Here is an 18,696-nt window from a genome sequence, read left to right as displayed (position 1 = left end):
GGAACTAAAGCGGTTCTGAGTGGTTGTGGCCGGACGTCTCATTCGGTTGCACACCATGCCCTTGACTTCCTACGAGAGGTGATAGCTGATGAGTGGGATCCTGCCGCTGGGAGGTCAGTAAAATCTCTGAATTGAAGGGAGAATTTCTCGCCATGGGGCTCATACCAGACGAGGGAAAGGTTCTCCCTCCTCCGGGAATCGTCAACCGGAATTCGCTGTGGCTGGCCGGTGTAGGCTGGTGCACCGCGATGCTTCACAATGCCATCAACCACAGGCCACCGCTAAAATCAGGTTAGCATGTTTGTTAGCTTGCTTTCAGACTTTATCCTGTCTACGGTGGTGCACTTTACACTCAAGCATATGCAACATCTGATCAAAAAGCATTAAAAACCTGCCCTGACATGATGCATTTACAGTCAAAACGTTGTGTCGCAGCAGAGCAAGTTAACTTGTTGTGACACCTTCGTTATAATAGCTAACTGTGTATGTTTACCCACTTAAAGCTAAAGCTTGTAGCTTCTGGCTTTAGAAAATGTCATTCAAATTACATTACAAAATACCTAAGGTAATAACTAATAAATTGATTGATTGGTTCATTGATTCAGATATTAGTATGCATTGTATCTGCTGTACTTAATACAAATAGACAATAAACTAATTTCCAGGGTCTGTTTTATAGTGCTCATTTTAGCTTTAGGGCTTTCATTGGATCTTAACTATATATTCCACATGATATAAGTTTAATTAGGTTTCGTTTTTTTCTCTATTTTAGTTTAGTTGAATTTAATTTAAATTAAGTAACAGGTAGGATTAGTTACAAGACTCAAATGTGACTCCCCCCTATATTGAAATAAGCCCGTGATCGCTCATATTGCTCAAAAGACGGTTTCACAAGTCTTTCTTAAAACAGCAGTCAGGTGCCCAAATGAATATTGAAATAGGTTTTTCTTGCCATAATCAATCCTCCTGTTCATACTGACCATTAGAAGATCCCTTCATAATGCACTTACAGGGTAAGTGATGGAGGAGGCCAACATCCACAAGCCTCCTTCTGTGCAAAAACGTACATCAAAGTTTATCAGAAGCTAATATGAAGCTTCAGTCATCCAAAGTAGTCAAATCAAGTAGATATCTTTCAACGTCAGTCTTTTTAGTGCCAAAGTCCCTCTTTTTGTTATTATACTTCTACCACAGCTCAACAGGAAAAAACACTGCCCCAGGGAATTTGATTGCTGAAAAGACTGTAAATGTGGCAGATATGCACTTGATATGACTAACTCAGACTTCTGAAGCTTCATATAAGCTTCAGATGAACTTTTAAATGCGTTTATGTACAAAATGACACACTGTGGGTTATGGCCCCCATCGCTTACATTGAAAGCACATTTGAAGGTTATCTTTTCATAGCCAGTATGAACAGGAGGAATGATCACAGCAAGGAAAGTTCATATTATAGTATCATCATGTTATGTGCTTAAAACACAGCCACATTATCTCCCCTATTTTCCCTTTTTAGGTGTTCATCGACAAGTCCTGCTGTCGACAATCGGCTGGTTCATCGGCTACCATATTACAAAATATGAAAATTACACTTATGCCAGACTTGATCGAGACATGAATGAGTATATCAGACTCCACCCAGAGGAATTTGCAGCAAAGGGTAAGTGAATTTTCAGAAGACACACAAACTCAATAATGCTGCTTCCCTCTTGTATAATGTTTAAAGCAGATTTGTGCACCTTGTTTGCATCATTTCATATCTTTCTTCATATTTGTGCACTGCCTTTGTACTCTACATTTACAGTCTTGGGAGGGACAGTGATTAGCCTCATGCCATTTACCTGTCTGTGCAGTTAAGCAACTTATATCAGACATTATTGATTGGCTTATGGTGAAAATTTGTGACATTGTATGTGTCAGGTGGATTTTATACATAAACATAGTGGAATGATTGTTCAAAGAGGCAGGCAGTGCTTGTTTTATTGACTGCATTATATTTTAATATCTTTTTCTGCCTATTTTATTCCCTTGTGTATGTTTTGTTATTCCATTGTACAGTCATACAGTATGTGCCTTCATTTTTTTTGTATATGTTATCATCACTAACAGCAGTCATATGCTGATGAACAGGAATCTTAACACATAGTCAGTATTAGGTATGAGATCCACGATGTTTCTTAATTTCTGTTGTGTTTGTAGTGCTTTAAGGCATTTGTAAGTCTTCAAAGAGAAACTAAACTAAATTAAAAATGTGGTGTCCCATTTATGTGTGTTATCTAAGTGTTTCTCTGTTTTCTTTTATCTCACCAGAAAAAAAGACCTTTGCAGAAATTGTCGAGCCTTTCCATCCTGTGCGCTAAGCGTCGGCGGCTGGTGACATGGAAGAGGAAGGGAGAGAGAGAAATATTTCGCAGACTACCATCTGTCTATAGTGGTCTTTTTGTCAGCTCTTTCTGTCATATATTGTGTGAAATATAACTATGTATATAATAAAAATACCCAAATATAAAAATTGTTGTCTGAAATTTTCCTAACGATTCAAAACAATAAGAATATACTCCCTGTAAGTTTGTGTTCAATCAAGAAACCAAGAAAGCTGCTCTGTTCCTTCATGATGAAGAATATTTTAAAAATCAAAGAACAGTACTGCCTCTTTTAATTACACAGTTAAATGAAGAGGAAGAAATGATCAGTTTTGACTATGCACTTTTATTCCATATTCATTAAGTTAGAAGCATGACACTGAATGTAAACAATTCAGACATTTGAGATGTTCAGGTGACTTTGCTACATGTACCGCACCTTTACAAACACCAGATGTTTTGTTTGATGACAGCATTTTTTCTAATTTGCCACTCCGATGATGTCCATATACTTCTCAGTAAGGCTCTGAGACTTCTTGGTGAGGTCGCTCATCACAGAAAACAGTCCGTTCAGGTGGAAGCGGAAGAGGACTTCTGGATCTGTGTCCAAGAGAGGCTCCAGAGTCTTGTTGAGCGTGTTGTTCTTGGCCTTGTGGTCATCCAGGTGAACCAGGCCGCACTCCACTGTGTTTCTTATGGCCTTGAGCATCAGGTAGTTGCTGTACAGGTCGCTGCAGGATTCCTCTGCTGCTTCACAGTCCCACACCTCATCAGTGGGCACGTCTCTCAGCAGGCTTGGCAGGAGAATTGTCTTCTCCATATCACTGACAACTGTGCTGTATCGCCTCAGAGCCAAGAGCAGGCTGTTTTTGTTGAATTTGGACTCGGCAGACTGCATGGTTCCAATTGGATGTGGTCGACTGTTCCTGTGCTGCGGTGTCAAGACAGTAGGAAGCAGTGTGCAGTGCAAAGCCATGAGAGCATGGACTGGTGAATTTATACAAAGAGCCATAGGCGGGTTGATCAGTGCGGTTATGTAAATTGCATCAGGTGATGGATCTAGGGAAGCTTTGAGTGCTATGTGGAGTCAAACCCTTATCTTTATTTGATTTACACAACGTGCTATTTATCTGAGTTCATAATAATGTCTGACCACTGTGTACCAAAATGAACCTCTGTCCAATCATTAACCATGCAGACCATTATGGTTGAAGGACCTCAGTATAAAGGGATAGCATGGTTTGATATTGATTAACTTCAAAAAATGAGCTGAGGGATGTCAAGTTTTGACCCAAAGTAAAGAACCTCATTGTTAAGTCAAGGTCAGCTGTGTTTAGATTGGCAGGATGTCTTATAGATTTGAACTCCTGGTTCACCTGTTTGCAAATAATATTGCAAAGGCAAAGAGAAATCAGATGATGAGTCTTAAAAAGAAAATCAAGCTTTATTATGATTCTGATATAATCATAAAAAATAGGAAAGCCAGATTATTCTGGTCTTGTCCCCTTCCAAACTAAATGACAGCTGATCATAGGCTTCTTTGTTCTTTCTATGTGTGTGACAAGTTCTGGTATTTTCTGCACAAATGGAAATCAAAGCTCTGAGACAGTCTGTTCCTTGGCAGACTAGTTCAGAAAAGAAGCCAAGCGCCACCCTGAACATGATTTACCAATTTGTGTTGGAAAGATTATTATTAGTTTTAGAACATGATAGCTGCTCAAGAAAATAAGAGAGTGATGGATTTGACCAGATTTTCAAAACCCCAGTAGTTACAAAGCTTGCAGCTTGTTGGCAATAAGCTTCTTGAGGCAAACTTTCCATCTCTTTAGACTTAAAGTTGACAAAGCAAGAAAATGTATCAACTTGAAATATGAGAGTTGAAGGGTGCATTAACTGCCATGTATTCATCAGTTATCGTTTGACCCCCAAAAAATTATGCTTCTGCATGTGATGTCATGAAGGGGTTTTGTGATATGTTTATAACATCTGTCACTCCTGATTGTTTAACATTGCCTCCACATTTTCTGATGTGTTCTACATAAACAAATTACCCTAACATAAAAACATAAAAAAGTTAAGCCATCCATTCAAGGAAAAACAGCTGACTTGTGTGCAATGTGGATATGTGCCCATCAAGAAACTGTGATGTTATTTTTACTCCTGCGTCTGTGGTGTAAAATTGAAGAATCACACAGTAAACTGTGCTAGAGTCAGTATTTTTCTTTTTAAAAAAAAACATTGTATTGATTTTAAGGCAGTATTGTAACCTTAATAACAGCAAAATACAATGAAACAATACATTTCACACAAGTATACATAAATATTTTAACATTCAGCTGCTACATTTGTATTCAGTTACCATTCAGTTTTTATACAGCCAATAGTGTAGTTTTCATGCGGATCTTACAAGAGCGACAACACAAAATGAAGTACAGTCTCGGTGAGTAGTGTAAGAAATTCACAGTGAATTTGGCCGTTCAACAGGACTAAGTAGAATTAATTAATTAATTAATTTGAATTTAACATGTTCCATTATAAATCTGTTGAAATAATGTTAAAATAATGCCAAAGCTGTCCAAGACATTTCGGAATGAAGTATCCCGCTCTGCTTTCCACTTTGTCCCTGACAGTTCTGCAAACCAAGAAGCCCTTACAACATCTCAAGCCCAATTCTGATGAAGTAAATCAAAGTGGTTTATCCACATTGCTTTGAGCCGTCTACTCACACCGTGATGGGAACCTGAAGCAAATGGGCTTCCCTTCACTGAAATTCTCCAAACACATCACTTGTTAAAGGTGTTTTAAACCTTAACAAAACTGAAGGGCCACCAAACAAGAGACGTGAGAGCACAAGCAGAGAGAAGACGGCACTTTTTCTGCTTCCCTTGGGCGACATACAGAGAGATCATATCTGCATGGGACTGCTCAGTCGGGTTTTTTGAGTTCATTATGTGCACTCTGAAATTGGAACATGGCTCTTCATCAAGCACATACACTCTTTCCTCAACAATGCTGCATTCTGAAAATCCACCAAAAATGATCTCAACTCTTCCACACAATCCAGTTTGTTGACTCCCGATTCAGTTCACAGCATTCTTTGGTTTTAGACCCTTGAGGATGATTTCCAGGACGTGGGTAAGATCCATCATCTTGGTGAGCATATCCATGATGTCAGGATGGTCCTTCGCTCCATCGATGAACTCCTCCAGTGTCAGCTCACCTGAGAAGCAGCAAAGATAAAAAAATTTTAAGGGACAAATTATATATATTAAGAAATTACACAGCTATCAGAATGTTTATTGCTTCCTATTGATCCAGTATTTCACTCTGAATGGGCTCTGGACAGGGCTGGTCATGTTGACATTATTTCCAACCAGGAACACTGTTCTTATGTTGAGGGCTAATAAATCATGATATCATCAATAAGATATTTGTTACCTTCTCCTTTGACATCGACCTTTTCATATATAAGAGTCACAATCTCTTCTGGTGGGACGTCGTAAATCCTCGTGATATCTTGAATAGCCTGGTGAAGAAGTTTCCACAGTTAATTGTTCAGCAGTAACTTAAAAAGGTGTCACATAATCTGTTGCGTGGTTACTGCACGACTTCCTCAGTCAGTGAATTAGGTGATAGTCAAGGCCATATTTAGACCTAAGGTTAGATAAGAAGCCCCCTGGATTATGGGTCATGTCTAGGTCATGGCCAGTTAAACCCATTTCTGCACTTTCAGAGCTAAGCCTTATGATTCTGGGAACTCTGCCCAGTTCTTCAGATCTGTGACACTCTAATTATGAAACATCCAAGAAAAAAAAATACTGTACCTTAAATATAGTCTCCAGTTCCTCCTTGTCAATTTTCCCATTTCCATCTTGATCGAAGAGCTTGAAGTACCACTTTAGTTTCTGGTTAATTTCCCCTTTCAGTAATAAACTTATTGCTGCAATGTATTCAACGAAGTCTATGTAGCCATCCTGCAAAACAGCAAATAAAAGATACAGTTAAGAAAATGATGGATTGCAAAATCAAAATGTATTTAAAGGGGACCTATTATGTTTTTCCTTATTTTCAGTCATATATATGATGTTACAATGTCAGATGTTCATGTTAAACATGGCCAAAGTGTCAAATAATGAAGTAAACGTACGTAGAAGTAATCCCTGTGAGCAAAAAACATCGACTGCTCTGAACGCTTGGTTTCCACTGTTTCTTTCTACTTTTAGCCCGACCCGACGTCGGCTTGTGAAAGATTTCTTTATGTGGTCATTTGCTCCATGCACAGCGCGCGAGTTCACTGCTCCGCTCCGCTAACATTATAGCATTTTTCCATTGTTATGGGGGTAGTCACGCCGAGCCATGACTCCAGTAAAGCTGGCACGCTGTGAATGTTTTTCCGTTACACAGCATACAAAGTAAAATAAGTTGTTTACTTGTTGGAGGTGTGCTGGTCGTCTGCAACTCTTCATTAAACATCATCATCACTGTTGCTGTTTCTGTTTGTACTATTCCTCCCTACGTTATTTTTAACTGATATGCTTAAAAAAGAGCTCCAAATATGTCCATATGTTGTTGTGTCAACTGGTTTTTAGCGCCACTAATGAAGCTTTGCTAATTCAGTGAGGAACACATTTAATTTCCTGTAAATTCTTCACAATAAAACTCTCTCGTTATTTAATCATTTAAAAGCTTTTTGTTGGGTTTGCATCAGTGGTAATTTAACACGACTCTGATATGTCTGCCCCTCAGCAGGCTTCCTGAAGCTGGCCAATCAGAACAGAGTGGGCTCATCAAGAGTGGGCCTTAACGAGACAGGAGCTAAGACTGCCTGTAAGAGACAGAGGCTGAACTGAGGGGCCAGTATAAAGCCCCTTCTACGCAGCCTGTTCAAGGCGGGAATGCTGCGCCTTTATTTCGCCCCACTGTTCTGTATAAAAAGTACGGACACAGAGATGGGGAGCAGAGTTACTCCATCAATAAGCTGGCTACAGAGGTAGTCACAGAGCTAGATTAATGTCTGTGTAAATGTGACAGCTGGCACGGCGGGACAGCACGCACTAATCGCCGATGTTGTTGTGTTGCACATCACGCTTCTGATTTGGAACACTGGCATGCTATGTAAAAGGACATTATGTTAGCTTTGTTTGGTTCAGTGTAAAAAAGCAAAGGCGGCGTAATGACAGATCTTCTTTATAGTTATAATGTGAGATCTCTTTACAAAAGAGCCTTAAGATAAATAAGGAGTTTTTTGAATTGTAAATCATGCAAAGCAACTCTAGTGAGTCCAAAAATAAAAATAATATAGAGCTGGAAATGAGCATAATAGGTCCCCTTTAAAAAAAGATTTTCAAAGGCAGAATTGTACCATTTGGTATTATCAAAGTAGTAGTAGTAGTAGTGGTAATTATCCTACACAAGGGCAACATGAGTGAGGCAACTCTGAGGAAACCATGGCTGATACTTACAGAGACTCTAAATCATGTACTAACAAGGTGCAGTTTGTACATCCTGTCATCCTAAGCTTTGTGCAGGACTCAAAAAGTAGATCATGTCAGAGTTTAAACTCAGTTGATCCATCTTAAAATGTGAGAGATGTCCGTAATCTCTCGTCACTCCTTTTAAAATGTTAACTCTTTATGTAAAACAATCTGAAATAACGCATGAGTCTCTTATTTCCCATTGCAAAGTTGGCCTTTGATTCAAGAGAATTGATTTATTCAACTAGTCACATGCATCAGTAATTCATCAAGTAGATGTCTCATCAGCTCTCTGGCAAATCTTTGGTACTGTTCACCTCTTTTGGGGGAATCATACAGTCCATTTTGTCCTGAGCAGGGAAGAAGAAACTTGTTGCAGGTATTTTCTTACCCCATCCATGTCAAAGGTGAAGAAGACCTGGTCCACATAGCTGCTGGCCTCTTCTGTCATCCCATTCATTTCAAGCATACCCTTGAGCTCAAAGAGCGTGATGAGCCCAGAAGGAGACTCCCTCATGAACTTGGTGTACCAGTGGTGCATGTCCTCCTCCAGGATGTCATCCAGGTTGGAGCCGTGGGCACCCATTATTCCTTCAGTGGTTTGATTTTGTCCAGAATCCTGCAGAGTCTGTGCTGAAGCTGAGATGTGCGAGGACAGTGGTCGTGTAGAGTAGTGGCAGCACTGAGGTGTGACTGAAATATCATGCAACCACAGCCTTAATCTTTAAGTCTTGGGAGACCCAAAAGGAGAGATAACCCTTTAATGGGATAAGTGCAGAGGTCTTCCTAGAACCTCGGGACACTGCATGCTCTATACCAGGCTAAAAATGACATTGGATGGTAATATACAGTGAGTTGGAACTCTAATGTGCAACAAGGAAAGGTCAGGTTTGAGCTCTTGCCTCTGAGAAAAATTAAGAGTTTAATTGAAGAACTTTGCTTTGATGGTCCACATCAGCCAATTTTGTTTTTACTCATTTCTATTTCAGTATTTATTTGCTTTTATTTTTTCTAAGTTTGTACATCCCAATATTTTCATAACCATCTATTCTCACCTGTATAATATTTCTATATCCATGCAAATAAATAATTTGCCCACGTAGCTGTGCACCCATTCACAAAGGCTATAACACATGTCTGGGATTCCTCGGGGAATTAAAGAAGGGAATTCCTCTTGGAACAGACTTATCCTCTTTATAGACATGACTAAAAGGGTATTTCTAAGCTACAACACACACATTAAGCTTCTTTTAATATATTATGTAAAAGTTATACATAGGCATACATATTGTGGGTGCATTAAATAAGCAGGAGAAATATGTAAAATGCATGGAAATGTTTTTCCAATCATTTTTGTTTTTAAATTTTATTCTGTAATTTATGTTATATTGATAGCCTTTCAGGCCTGTGTTGAGCTCAAACCCTGTTTTAAAGAAGTACTTATATTTTTTCAAAGATACAATGGACAAAATCTAGAAGAAACTGCAAAGGAGCAAAAAGCTATGTATATCTATACATACATATATACATTTATGTACACACGCACACACACACACATATACCTATATATATATATATAGCTCTGCCATAAATTCTACATTTACAAAGCTTATTTGTAAATGTTTTTGTTGACATTGTCAGAAAGGTGATAACTGTACTTTATGTTTTTGTTTTTATTGAGGTTGTAGTGGGTGGTGGTGGTGTACTGGAGTACATCATATTGAAAAGTGTTCCTAATATTTTGTCCACTCCATTAACATACATGAAGAGGTTAATGCTGAAAATGCATGAGCTTCATAAAAGTAGAATTTATGGCAGAGCTGTTGTATTGGATTGCATTAGATGTCACAGGTGTACCTAATGAATAGCCTTGTGAGTATATATATATACCAATGAGTATATATATATACACACACCAGCCACTGCATCGCTCTCTCTCTCTTTCTTGCACCCTCGCTCTCTCTCTCTCTCTGTCTCTCGAGGGATGCGGCAGGAAAGCACTACACATTGCACATTTGCTGTTGTGCAACAATTAAGCAATGTATTAGGGCCACAAAAGATTACGTGCTGTAGATGTCAACTGATTTAAGCTTGAGCAGAAAAACATGTTGCACTTCCTGGTATGTTAACTAACTAATTATAGTGTTAGCAATAAGCCATTTTGACATGTAATCAGTAGGAAAAGTACAGGTGTAAATGATAAAAAATTAATCATGGCTGAATTTAGCTTTTTCAGTTTAAGGGTCCTGGTATTGTGCCTGCTGGCTCATTGTCACACTGTCATGGCTCACTGGGACACTTGAAGAGAATAGAGCAATCATGAACATTGTTAGTGACACCTGTGCTTTTCCTTCTATGAAAGTGTCTGCTGTGAAAAAGGCCTACAGCCAAGCCGGGGGAGACTGCACCCTGGATGTATTTTATAATTTACTGTGGGACAGAAAAATACATGATACAAAACCGTGGAGGGATAAACAATCCGCTTTTCCTCTTAACGCTCGCAAAAAATTAAATATTTTGAGATAGATAGATAGATAGATAGATAGATAGATAGATAGATAGATAGATAGATACACACACGTCAAAATGGATAAATACATGTTTAACCAACACGGTTGACCCATGACTGACCGAAGTGAGGCTCTGCGTGAGCGATCTCAGGATCATAGGTACGCCAAAGGATTGAGTGTAGTGAAGTGCTGTTTAAAACCAACCTGACTATCAAAGCTCAGAGTGCTTATTATAGTTAATCTGGCTTTAGACGATTAGCAGTTCTCAAAATAGGATTGAAAAATGGACCACCAGTCACTCCTGACAGCACAGGCAGCCAGTATCTATTGGGTATACACAGCCAAAATCTATGCTGCTGCCTTATGCCAAGGTACATGATCTATCTCTGTTGCCAACAGATTTTGAAAACTGTTTACTTTGATGAAACACAGCCAGACACCTGCAGACAATATTCTCCCTAACCCTAAAAATACAGTAGAGAGAGCAGCTTAAGTCAACTAAGGTTGTCCAGTCTGAATCAATAAATCCAGTCTAAACAGAAATGTGCAAGTTTATTCTGAGCTCAACATTTGCAATATTAGAGAGTATCAAAGAGCAGGTGGTCTGATTTGGTTTTATGCACAGTAATATGCTGTTGAAATCTCATGGCTCCCACTAATACGCTGTTGCTTAAACTTGACCTTTTGACCAGCATGTGACTGTCATGCAGCAAAGACGTTTAAGAACTGCAAGTGAAAATATATTTCCCTCTTTAGTAAACCTCAGTTCTTTGAAGGCATAAATCTTTTCTAATCTTGTCTACAAGTAAGAGAAAATGTATTTCCCATGAATCACACTGTGCTTCCACGTGTACTCTTACTGTGACGATAATTGCTTTCTTTAACTCCAAGACACATATATTTAGGTAGAATTTCTAAACTAACTTTATACTTGTTTATCCATGGGTATCTTGATTATTGAGCCCATTGTGATAAGGAGGGTAATCTCTATTTGAAGTTATAAAGCAATTGAATGACTGTAATAAATCTAACATTTTAGCTACACATTAACTGCACAGTTTCAGCAGGTTTCAGGCACATCACATGTCTACAAAAAAAAATCTTTATTTCAGAAATTACAGACCATATAAATCTCATGTTAGATGATAATATTTAATCAAAGAATTAACATTTACTCAATTAGATGCGTTTTCACCACAATTAACTGATAACAAAACATGGTAATTAGTGTTTTAATTGGTTCATGTTTCAACTGTTTTCATGAAGTTTTGTACAGAGTGCAACCTGCTGAGATGAGGACTAATGAATAACCATCTGGTGGAAAAATGCCTGTTCAGGACCAGATCATTTGGCATAAACATTAATTAATTAAACATTAATCATAGCTGTAATGTTATTAGAGGACAGACACGTTGACATGATTGCTGCCAGGAAACAGACTGCAATCTGACCTACAGGAACAGCTCTAATTTACAAAAGTGTGATGTACTACCAGTTATTAACTGCAACAACCTGCTACAATTCACTATAAAAATATCAATGTAAATTCTTAATATTTCTCTGCAAAAAAAGAGACAAGAAGCACAAGTCAGACAGAAAACAAAGGTAAAGGTAACCATTCACATGTATGAGGAACATGCACTCCCTCTACTGTTCAACCACAGAGAATATTTAAAATACAGCAGGTTAAAGGGCAAAAACTGAGCCCTTGTGTACATGTCAAACAAAACTTCAATGAGAAATGTACAAAATGTTGTTTATTTAGTGGTATACTCTACAAAGTATGAGGTTTGTGTGTTCAGAATATATAGCTTTATATGGACATGCATTGCCCTGACTTGACTCCTGCAGACAGCTAATTTTCCCATACAGTTCCCTAAAGCTGACTTTCCTTCCTGTACAATATACTACTTAAGAGAAAATATCAATGTAAATTCTCAATATCAGACAAGCACAAGACAGAAAGAAAACAAAAGTAGAAGTGACTGTTCTCGTGTATGAGGAACATGCACTCCCTCTACTGTTCAACCACAGAGAATGTTAAAAACATGTTACAGCAGGTTAAAGGGCAAAACATGAGCCCTTGTGTACATGTCAAACAAAACCTCAATGAGAAATGTACAAAATTCTGTGCATTTGGTGGTATAATATACAAAGTATGATTTTTTTGTGTGCAGAATATATAGTTTTATATGGGCATGCATTGCCTTGATTTACAACATGCTGCAGACAGCTAATTTCCCTACACAGATCTCTGAAGCTGACTTTCCTTCCTGTTTTCTCTCTAGGAAAATGTTTCAGAGTGTTCCACTTTTTTCATTTGCAAATGATGTCTTGGTGATGCAGAATAATGGGATAGATATGCAAATATAAACACTTGTATTTCCATTAAAAACACTTTTACAGGCTTTTCTCATGTTCTCATGACAGTGATAGTCAAGGAATGAATATAAATAATTACAGCACAGACATTTATAAAAAAAAATACCCTTTCAGTTGATATACTTGGAGTTATACAAAAACACATAATGAAATCTGAAGTACAGTATGAAATACTATATTATATATACTCAAGAAAGCACTGATCTTTGTTGGCATTGTCTGGTCAGATAAACTACTCGGTTTGACAGTAGGATGTAGATTTTACATCGAGAGAAGTCTTAAAGAATATTATTCAAAATGAGCTCATCCATATGACTGAAGTCATGACGCCTTTGCATGACTATGTAGTTTGTATGAACTATGTAGTTTCCTGTGGTAAAGATGTGTCATATGCTCGTGGGAAAATCTCACATGAGTTACAAACACCAACCTTCAGAGGTTTCATATATGCTTTCTTACTCTCTAAATGACAAAGCAAGATACACCAGTTTTCTTGTAAGTTTGTGAACATTTCTTCAAAACATTTTTAGGGACAATGGATCAATGTACATGGGCTCTGATTCATCTGTCTCCCGGTCATATAGAAACTGTCTGAACACGTTGTACACCATCTTCCTGCTCAGGGTAAAGTTCCTCAACTCGTCCTGCCTCTCTGCGGGCATGAGAAATGTCAGCCGGTAGTCTGCAGTGACTGAACCATTCCTGTGGGGAGAGTTAAACAGAAGTTCTGGAGCTCAACACACATTTTTGCCTCTAAAATCTACAAATGACAAAAAGCTTGTTTGAATGGTTTCATGTAAAAGAGGTGAAAATGTAGTTCCTAACCACTGAGTGTGATGAATTTACCTGAAAGCATATATTTTAGCTTCGGAGAAGTAGCGCCCCAGAGCAGGGGAGGATCTGTAGAGGTCAGCCAACTGGGTGGGGCAGGTTCAGACAAGCAAAAGTAAACAAAGAGGGTGAAATGGTTTGACTACTACTGGTTTACTTTCACTTCACTGAGAGCTCATTTCTGCTGGTCAAGCCCTATTGTTGTTCATAATGTCTAAATAAGCAACAAAACCAGCTACAGAGGGCTTTCAGCTCTTAGCAATAGCAGCTGTAAACAGATTTTTGTGTTGTGAAGCTTGTGGCTTTCCTGTCCCAGTTTGGAGGACACAAAACCTGACACTATCAGGGGTGGGTGTACATTTTACTTTACACATTTTATCGTGTTACTTCAATCAAATAACTATTCACTTCTAGTAGTACCATTAAATAATAGTCTTAAATAACCCCCTGCATCTTTCCCCTAGTTGTTATCTAGTAAGGCATTATACTGTGTGCATCAAGGTAACTCTCTATTCATGGTGTTAATATTTGCATGGTTACTTTGATAAACTAATAAACTGCAGTAGCAAAACAATGGTAGGAAGAAATACATACAGCCAATCATATGATGGTTAAATATTCCTATTTGGCCCTATATACTGACTTATATTTGCAACCAATTCATATTAATTAAGTCATTTTATCATTTGAAGTATAGGTGATAATAATCAGTCAAACCTGTTTTTGAAGGTCTGTGGCGAGAGCTTGGCTTTTACTGACGGAAAGGGTGAGAAGCTCCTCTGTGAAGACCTGGTTGGGCAGTCTGAAGCTCCCGTTGAAACTTCGAGAAACGTTAAACGATGAAGCGTCGTACTTCTCATCCACGTCCTCATAAATCGCTGCTCAAAGAGAAACTGGGTCAAAGCTTCGTAACTATAACTGCTGTATTTAAAAAGTTCATTTTGGGATCAGATTTTATTATTAGTTTTGCATAGTTTTGTACTTGCATTAAGTGTTGATGTTATATATTTGCATGTTTAGTGGAATCATGGAATCAACAACTTTGGTCACTTTGGTTTTTGGCTGTATGATGGTATGTATGATAGACCGCCTTGTTACAGATCAAAGTAATTTAAATAAGTAAAAATATAAACAATTACCTAAGCTATCACTCTGTTCATACATATAATCTTCAATAAATTGAAAAAGATAAATAAAACAACCCATTCATCATGAGACCTTACTTGAGCACAAGGCCAGGGAAATTATGATGATGGCGAAGATGAGGAGAAAAACCAAGATGATGACCATCCATAGTCTGACTCTCCAGAAGACGACCTCGTTCAGCTCATCCTTTACCCTGCACACTGAGCTCTTCTAGAAGCACAATAAAAATTAAAAAAATGAAACAGCTTGTTCCTAAAATCTCACATTACTTTGTCAACATATGGCTACAGCATATGGGGGGAGAGTTTGATATTCGAGAGATAGATTCAGGGTGGAGTATTATCCAAAAAGGCATAATGCAAGAAATAATGTTAATGTTACATAACAAACACTATCAGGAAGCAGGTTGCAGGAAGTGTAATTAAATGACAAGTATCAAGAAACAAGAAGCAAAACTGGTAACACTTTCTCTGACACCCATGTCTGTAATGCATTATAAATATACTTACAATGCATTATAATCTGCTTATAGCACTGTATAATTATAGTTATAAGCACTCACAAATATTCATAATGCTTTATTATTAAATGATTATAATCTATTACAACTATGAGAATTATAATACACTATGATCCTTGCAAAAAAAAATGTCAGTGAGTGACCAGCAATTATCAATTGTATTATTTATTATTAACAGCAAGTATTATGATACTTGACCTTATAAGTCATAATAAATGCTTCATAAGTGTTGATATTATTATCATAAAGCATTATGAATATTTATGAGTGCTTATAACTATAATCATACAGAGCTATAAGAAGGTTGTAACGCATTATAGACATGGGCATCATAGAAAGGGTTCTTCTCATAGCTGCAATGTCCTCTTTGGAGTTCAGTGGATGGATGGAGCGCAAAAAATTTAATTATCACGTGATAAAAGGAAAGTTACACTTCCTTTATTGCAAGCGTGGGAGAACATACTTAAGAAACAACAAGTTTCTAACTAATAAAAGTGGTCAAACCTCTTGATTCCTTTGGGTTTCTGCCGCATGGCCAGAGGACATTATCTCCCCATTTCTAGGCTGATGAAACACAAAGACACATTTGTCAATTTCCACTGGGTTAAAAACTCTACCCTTTACTGTAAATGAAATAAATCATCTCTCAACAGTTTGTTGATTCAGCCACTTTCAACAGTGTTGAAAGTAGCTCACAATTTTCAGGTGGAAATGGAAAATTCATGCTACGTGTGATTCTACTCTTTTGAACAAAGTGCTTATGAACAGTCACTGAACAAAACCAAATACTTCATAAACAACAGCACATCACTTGACAATAACTCACCTGTTCAGTAAGCAACACATCTCCCTCTGTTGCCTCAGGGATACTGTAGGCCTGGCCACTTCCATTACCTGCTGGCACCTTGGAGGAGTCAAATTGTGGGGAATATTACTAAACACCATAAAGGAAACTCTTGTGCAAACTGATGATGATGTATGTTATGATACCAGGGAAAAGTGTGTACAATATAGACATACAGATATAGTATGTAGGGCTAGGCAACATATCGATATTATACCAATATCATGATACGATACTAGATATCATCTGAGATTCTGGATATCATAATATCGTGATATGGTATAAGTGTTGTCTTTTTTTGGTTTTCAAGGTGCGGTGTGTAGGTGTGGTTTATCCTTTCTGGGCTACTGTAGAAGCATGGCAGTGCAACATGGCAGGCTCCGTGGAAGAGGACCCACTCTCTATGTAGTTATAAAGGCCTCATTCTAAGGTAACAAAAACACGATAAAAACATACTTATGAATATTATATTCCATTTCTGCCTAGTCCGTTCCGCTTGATGCCACTAAATTCTACACACTGCACCTTTAAAGGCTGCATTATAGTGATATAACTTTCTGAACTTACCAGATTGTTCTAGCTGTTCTATTATTTGCCTTTACTCACTTAGTCATTATATCCACATGACTGATGATTAGTTATCAAAAAAATCTAATTGTGTAAATATTTCGTGAAAGCACCGATAGTAATCTTTACACTATTGTCGCAATATCGATATCGAGGTATTTGGTCACAAATGATATTTGATTTTGTCCATATTGCCCAGCCCTAATATTATGCTATTATATGGACTGAATTTTAAAAAACGTGTATATAATAAGATAAATACAGAATTGTCAGATAATATTATTATAGGTAGTAGTAGTAGTAATAGTAGTATTGTATTGGACAGGTCACTAAGTATAAACTCTTAAGTTATTTATCCCATACAACTCACCCCGTCCTTTGATACATGATCTCCATCGTTTCCATTCGTCGTAATTGTCTGCAGCTCAATGTCCATGCTGGTTTGCTTCTAACTCCCGGTGCTGAATGGGAGTTGTCACGGTCACACTGGCTACGGGCTGAACCCGGAACTGTCTTCCAGCGCTGACTTCTTGTAATAAAACCGCACTTTTCCGTGGAATAATGTACGACCCAGCTGCGGTTCAGAAAGTCCGCAGTTCCTTAGTTACAGCAGGTCAGCCAGAGAGTTCACATTGTTACACTTGACAGCTCGTTAGTAAAAGTTTCTCTCCAGACGACGCCTTTAGTTTCCTGTTTTAATCTCTCTCGCCCTCTTGACAGCCAGCCAGGTGAGTTTCCTTCAAGTTTCGGTATAGGTGACGTCGGAAGGCGTTGCCAAGTAAAGTAGAAAAGACTGTACACCGCTGACAGGAAACGTTACGAGAGAGTGTCATCATGCCTCTACTGCGATTCAAGAAGTCAGATATAACGGAAATCAGCATGTCTACTTTACCTCGTAGCCTACTTCAGGTACAGTATTTGAAGTACCCACCCCACTTGTCCCGCTGGTTTTAAGTAAACATTTGGTCAAAGTGACAGTTGGTCACTGTATTTTTCCTGTATTTCATAACTTCAATATGTGTAAAAACAGTTATTTCCAGGGGCTCATCAGTCTTCCTGCTTTTGATAACATATATTTCGTTATTCTTTTACATTAAGGTGATTACATATTTTAAAAAATCATCCATTTGTCAATTGAGTTGAACAGAAACTTGAGGTCCAAGTCTATTTTTACAGCAAGAAAGATATTTACGGTGCACAAGCTGCTACACTGTCAGCTTTATTCAGAATAAAACAGTTAATAAAAGGGACTTTGAGTAAAACATTGGCTTGTGAGTAAAGCAATTAAAGGGATTAAAGTTGCATTCATGGGAATAAGGTGTCAAGTATAGGGCACAGTGTAATTCTTAATGGTCACCAGTAGAGGTCTGGGAAGTTGACAGGTGAAAACTTGAAATAATGAATGATGAATTGATTACAGAATAGTTTTCACATCATGCAAATAATTCCCTCAGCACATTATGTTCTAAAAATATCAGACTTACCTGAAATCATATGTAGAGATAAATAAGTGACTGAATTTCATAAACACAGGCCCTTCATACACACACGGGTGTTCTCAGGTACTCTAATTAATCCTCTGCTCAGGTTGAAAATGGACAAATGGGACAAGAATTATCAAGCTGTAAATTGTCCCACCGTAACAAGTGCGACAAATCTCACAATGGAGTGAGAGGGCTGACAACCAAGTGTAGTCAGTAGCAACACAACCCTGAGGAGAGGTCTAATTAGGAAAATAATTAAAATCACTTGTGCTTGTGTTCCTATGCGTAGAAAAGCTGGAGCTTTAAGCCTGTAAGTTTGTTTAAATCTGCATTTGAACAGTGCCATCATTAATCATCATCAATAACCCCTAACTAACTCTAAAATATAACTGAAGACTGTCCAGTACATTTAGCATTGTCTTTGGAAAACAATTGTCTCTGGAGATGAAACAGTCACAACATGAAGTCATTTCGGACAAGCATGCATTACAGCTTTAATATATCCATCAATATTGGTATCCTGAGGTTCATTTAGACTCGTTGAATCCGACGAGCAAACCAAAAATTAGAACAGA

At 37.9% G+C, this 18,696-nt stretch overlaps 4 protein-coding genes across 4 annotated transcripts; 1 reads left to right on the top strand and 3 right to left on the bottom strand.

The window, feature by feature from the left end:
* Positions 1-32: 32 nt before the first annotated feature.
* Positions 33-2,512, top strand: ndufc2 (NADH:ubiquinone oxidoreductase subunit C2). The gene is made up of 3 exons (XM_042414577.1): positions 33-291; positions 1,517-1,660; positions 2,311-2,512. The coding sequence occupies exons 1-3, from the start codon at positions 153-155 to the stop codon at positions 2,358-2,360; spliced, it is 333 nt and encodes a 110-aa protein (XP_042270511.1). The 5' UTR covers positions 33-152; the 3' UTR covers positions 2,361-2,512.
* A 290-nt stretch (positions 2,513-2,802) lies between these two features.
* On the bottom strand, positions 2,803-4,163 carry LOC121899026 (thyroid hormone responsive). The gene has a single exon (XM_042414576.1). It carries the CDS (start codon positions 3,373-3,375, stop codon positions 2,845-2,847), a length of 531 nt encoding a protein of 176 aa, XP_042270510.1. The 5' UTR covers positions 3,376-4,163; the 3' UTR covers positions 2,803-2,844.
* A 542-nt stretch (positions 4,164-4,705) lies between these two features.
* guca1c (guanylate cyclase activator 1C) lies at positions 4,706-8,423 on the bottom strand. The gene is made up of 4 exons (XM_042414575.1): positions 8,229-8,423; positions 6,188-6,337; positions 5,802-5,889; positions 4,706-5,583 (listed from the first exon to the last, which is right to left on the bottom strand). Exons 1-4 carry the CDS (start codon positions 8,421-8,423, stop codon positions 5,444-5,446), a joined length of 573 nt encoding a protein of 190 aa, XP_042270509.1. The 3' UTR covers positions 4,706-5,443.
* A 3,663-nt stretch (positions 8,424-12,086) lies between these two features.
* Positions 12,087-18,630, bottom strand: LOC121898809 (TPA-induced transmembrane protein homolog). The gene is made up of 7 exons (XM_042414254.1): positions 17,008-18,630; positions 16,053-16,130; positions 15,731-15,790; positions 14,784-14,916; positions 14,278-14,438; positions 13,576-13,646; positions 12,087-13,431 (listed from the first exon to the last, which is right to left on the bottom strand). Exons 1-7 carry the CDS (start codon positions 17,071-17,073, stop codon positions 13,245-13,247), a joined length of 756 nt encoding a protein of 251 aa, XP_042270188.1. The 5' UTR covers positions 17,074-18,630; the 3' UTR covers positions 12,087-13,244.
* Between the last annotated feature and the right edge of the window lie 66 nt (positions 18,631-18,696).

This window comes from Thunnus maccoyii, chromosome 6, assembly GCF_910596095.1.
Source record: "Thunnus maccoyii chromosome 6, fThuMac1.1, whole genome shotgun sequence".
Classification (NCBI taxonomy): domain Eukaryota; kingdom Metazoa; phylum Chordata; class Actinopteri; order Scombriformes; family Scombridae; genus Thunnus; species Thunnus maccoyii.
Note: the sequence above shows the minus strand (reverse complement) of the source record. Positions and strands in the feature narration are given on the sequence as shown.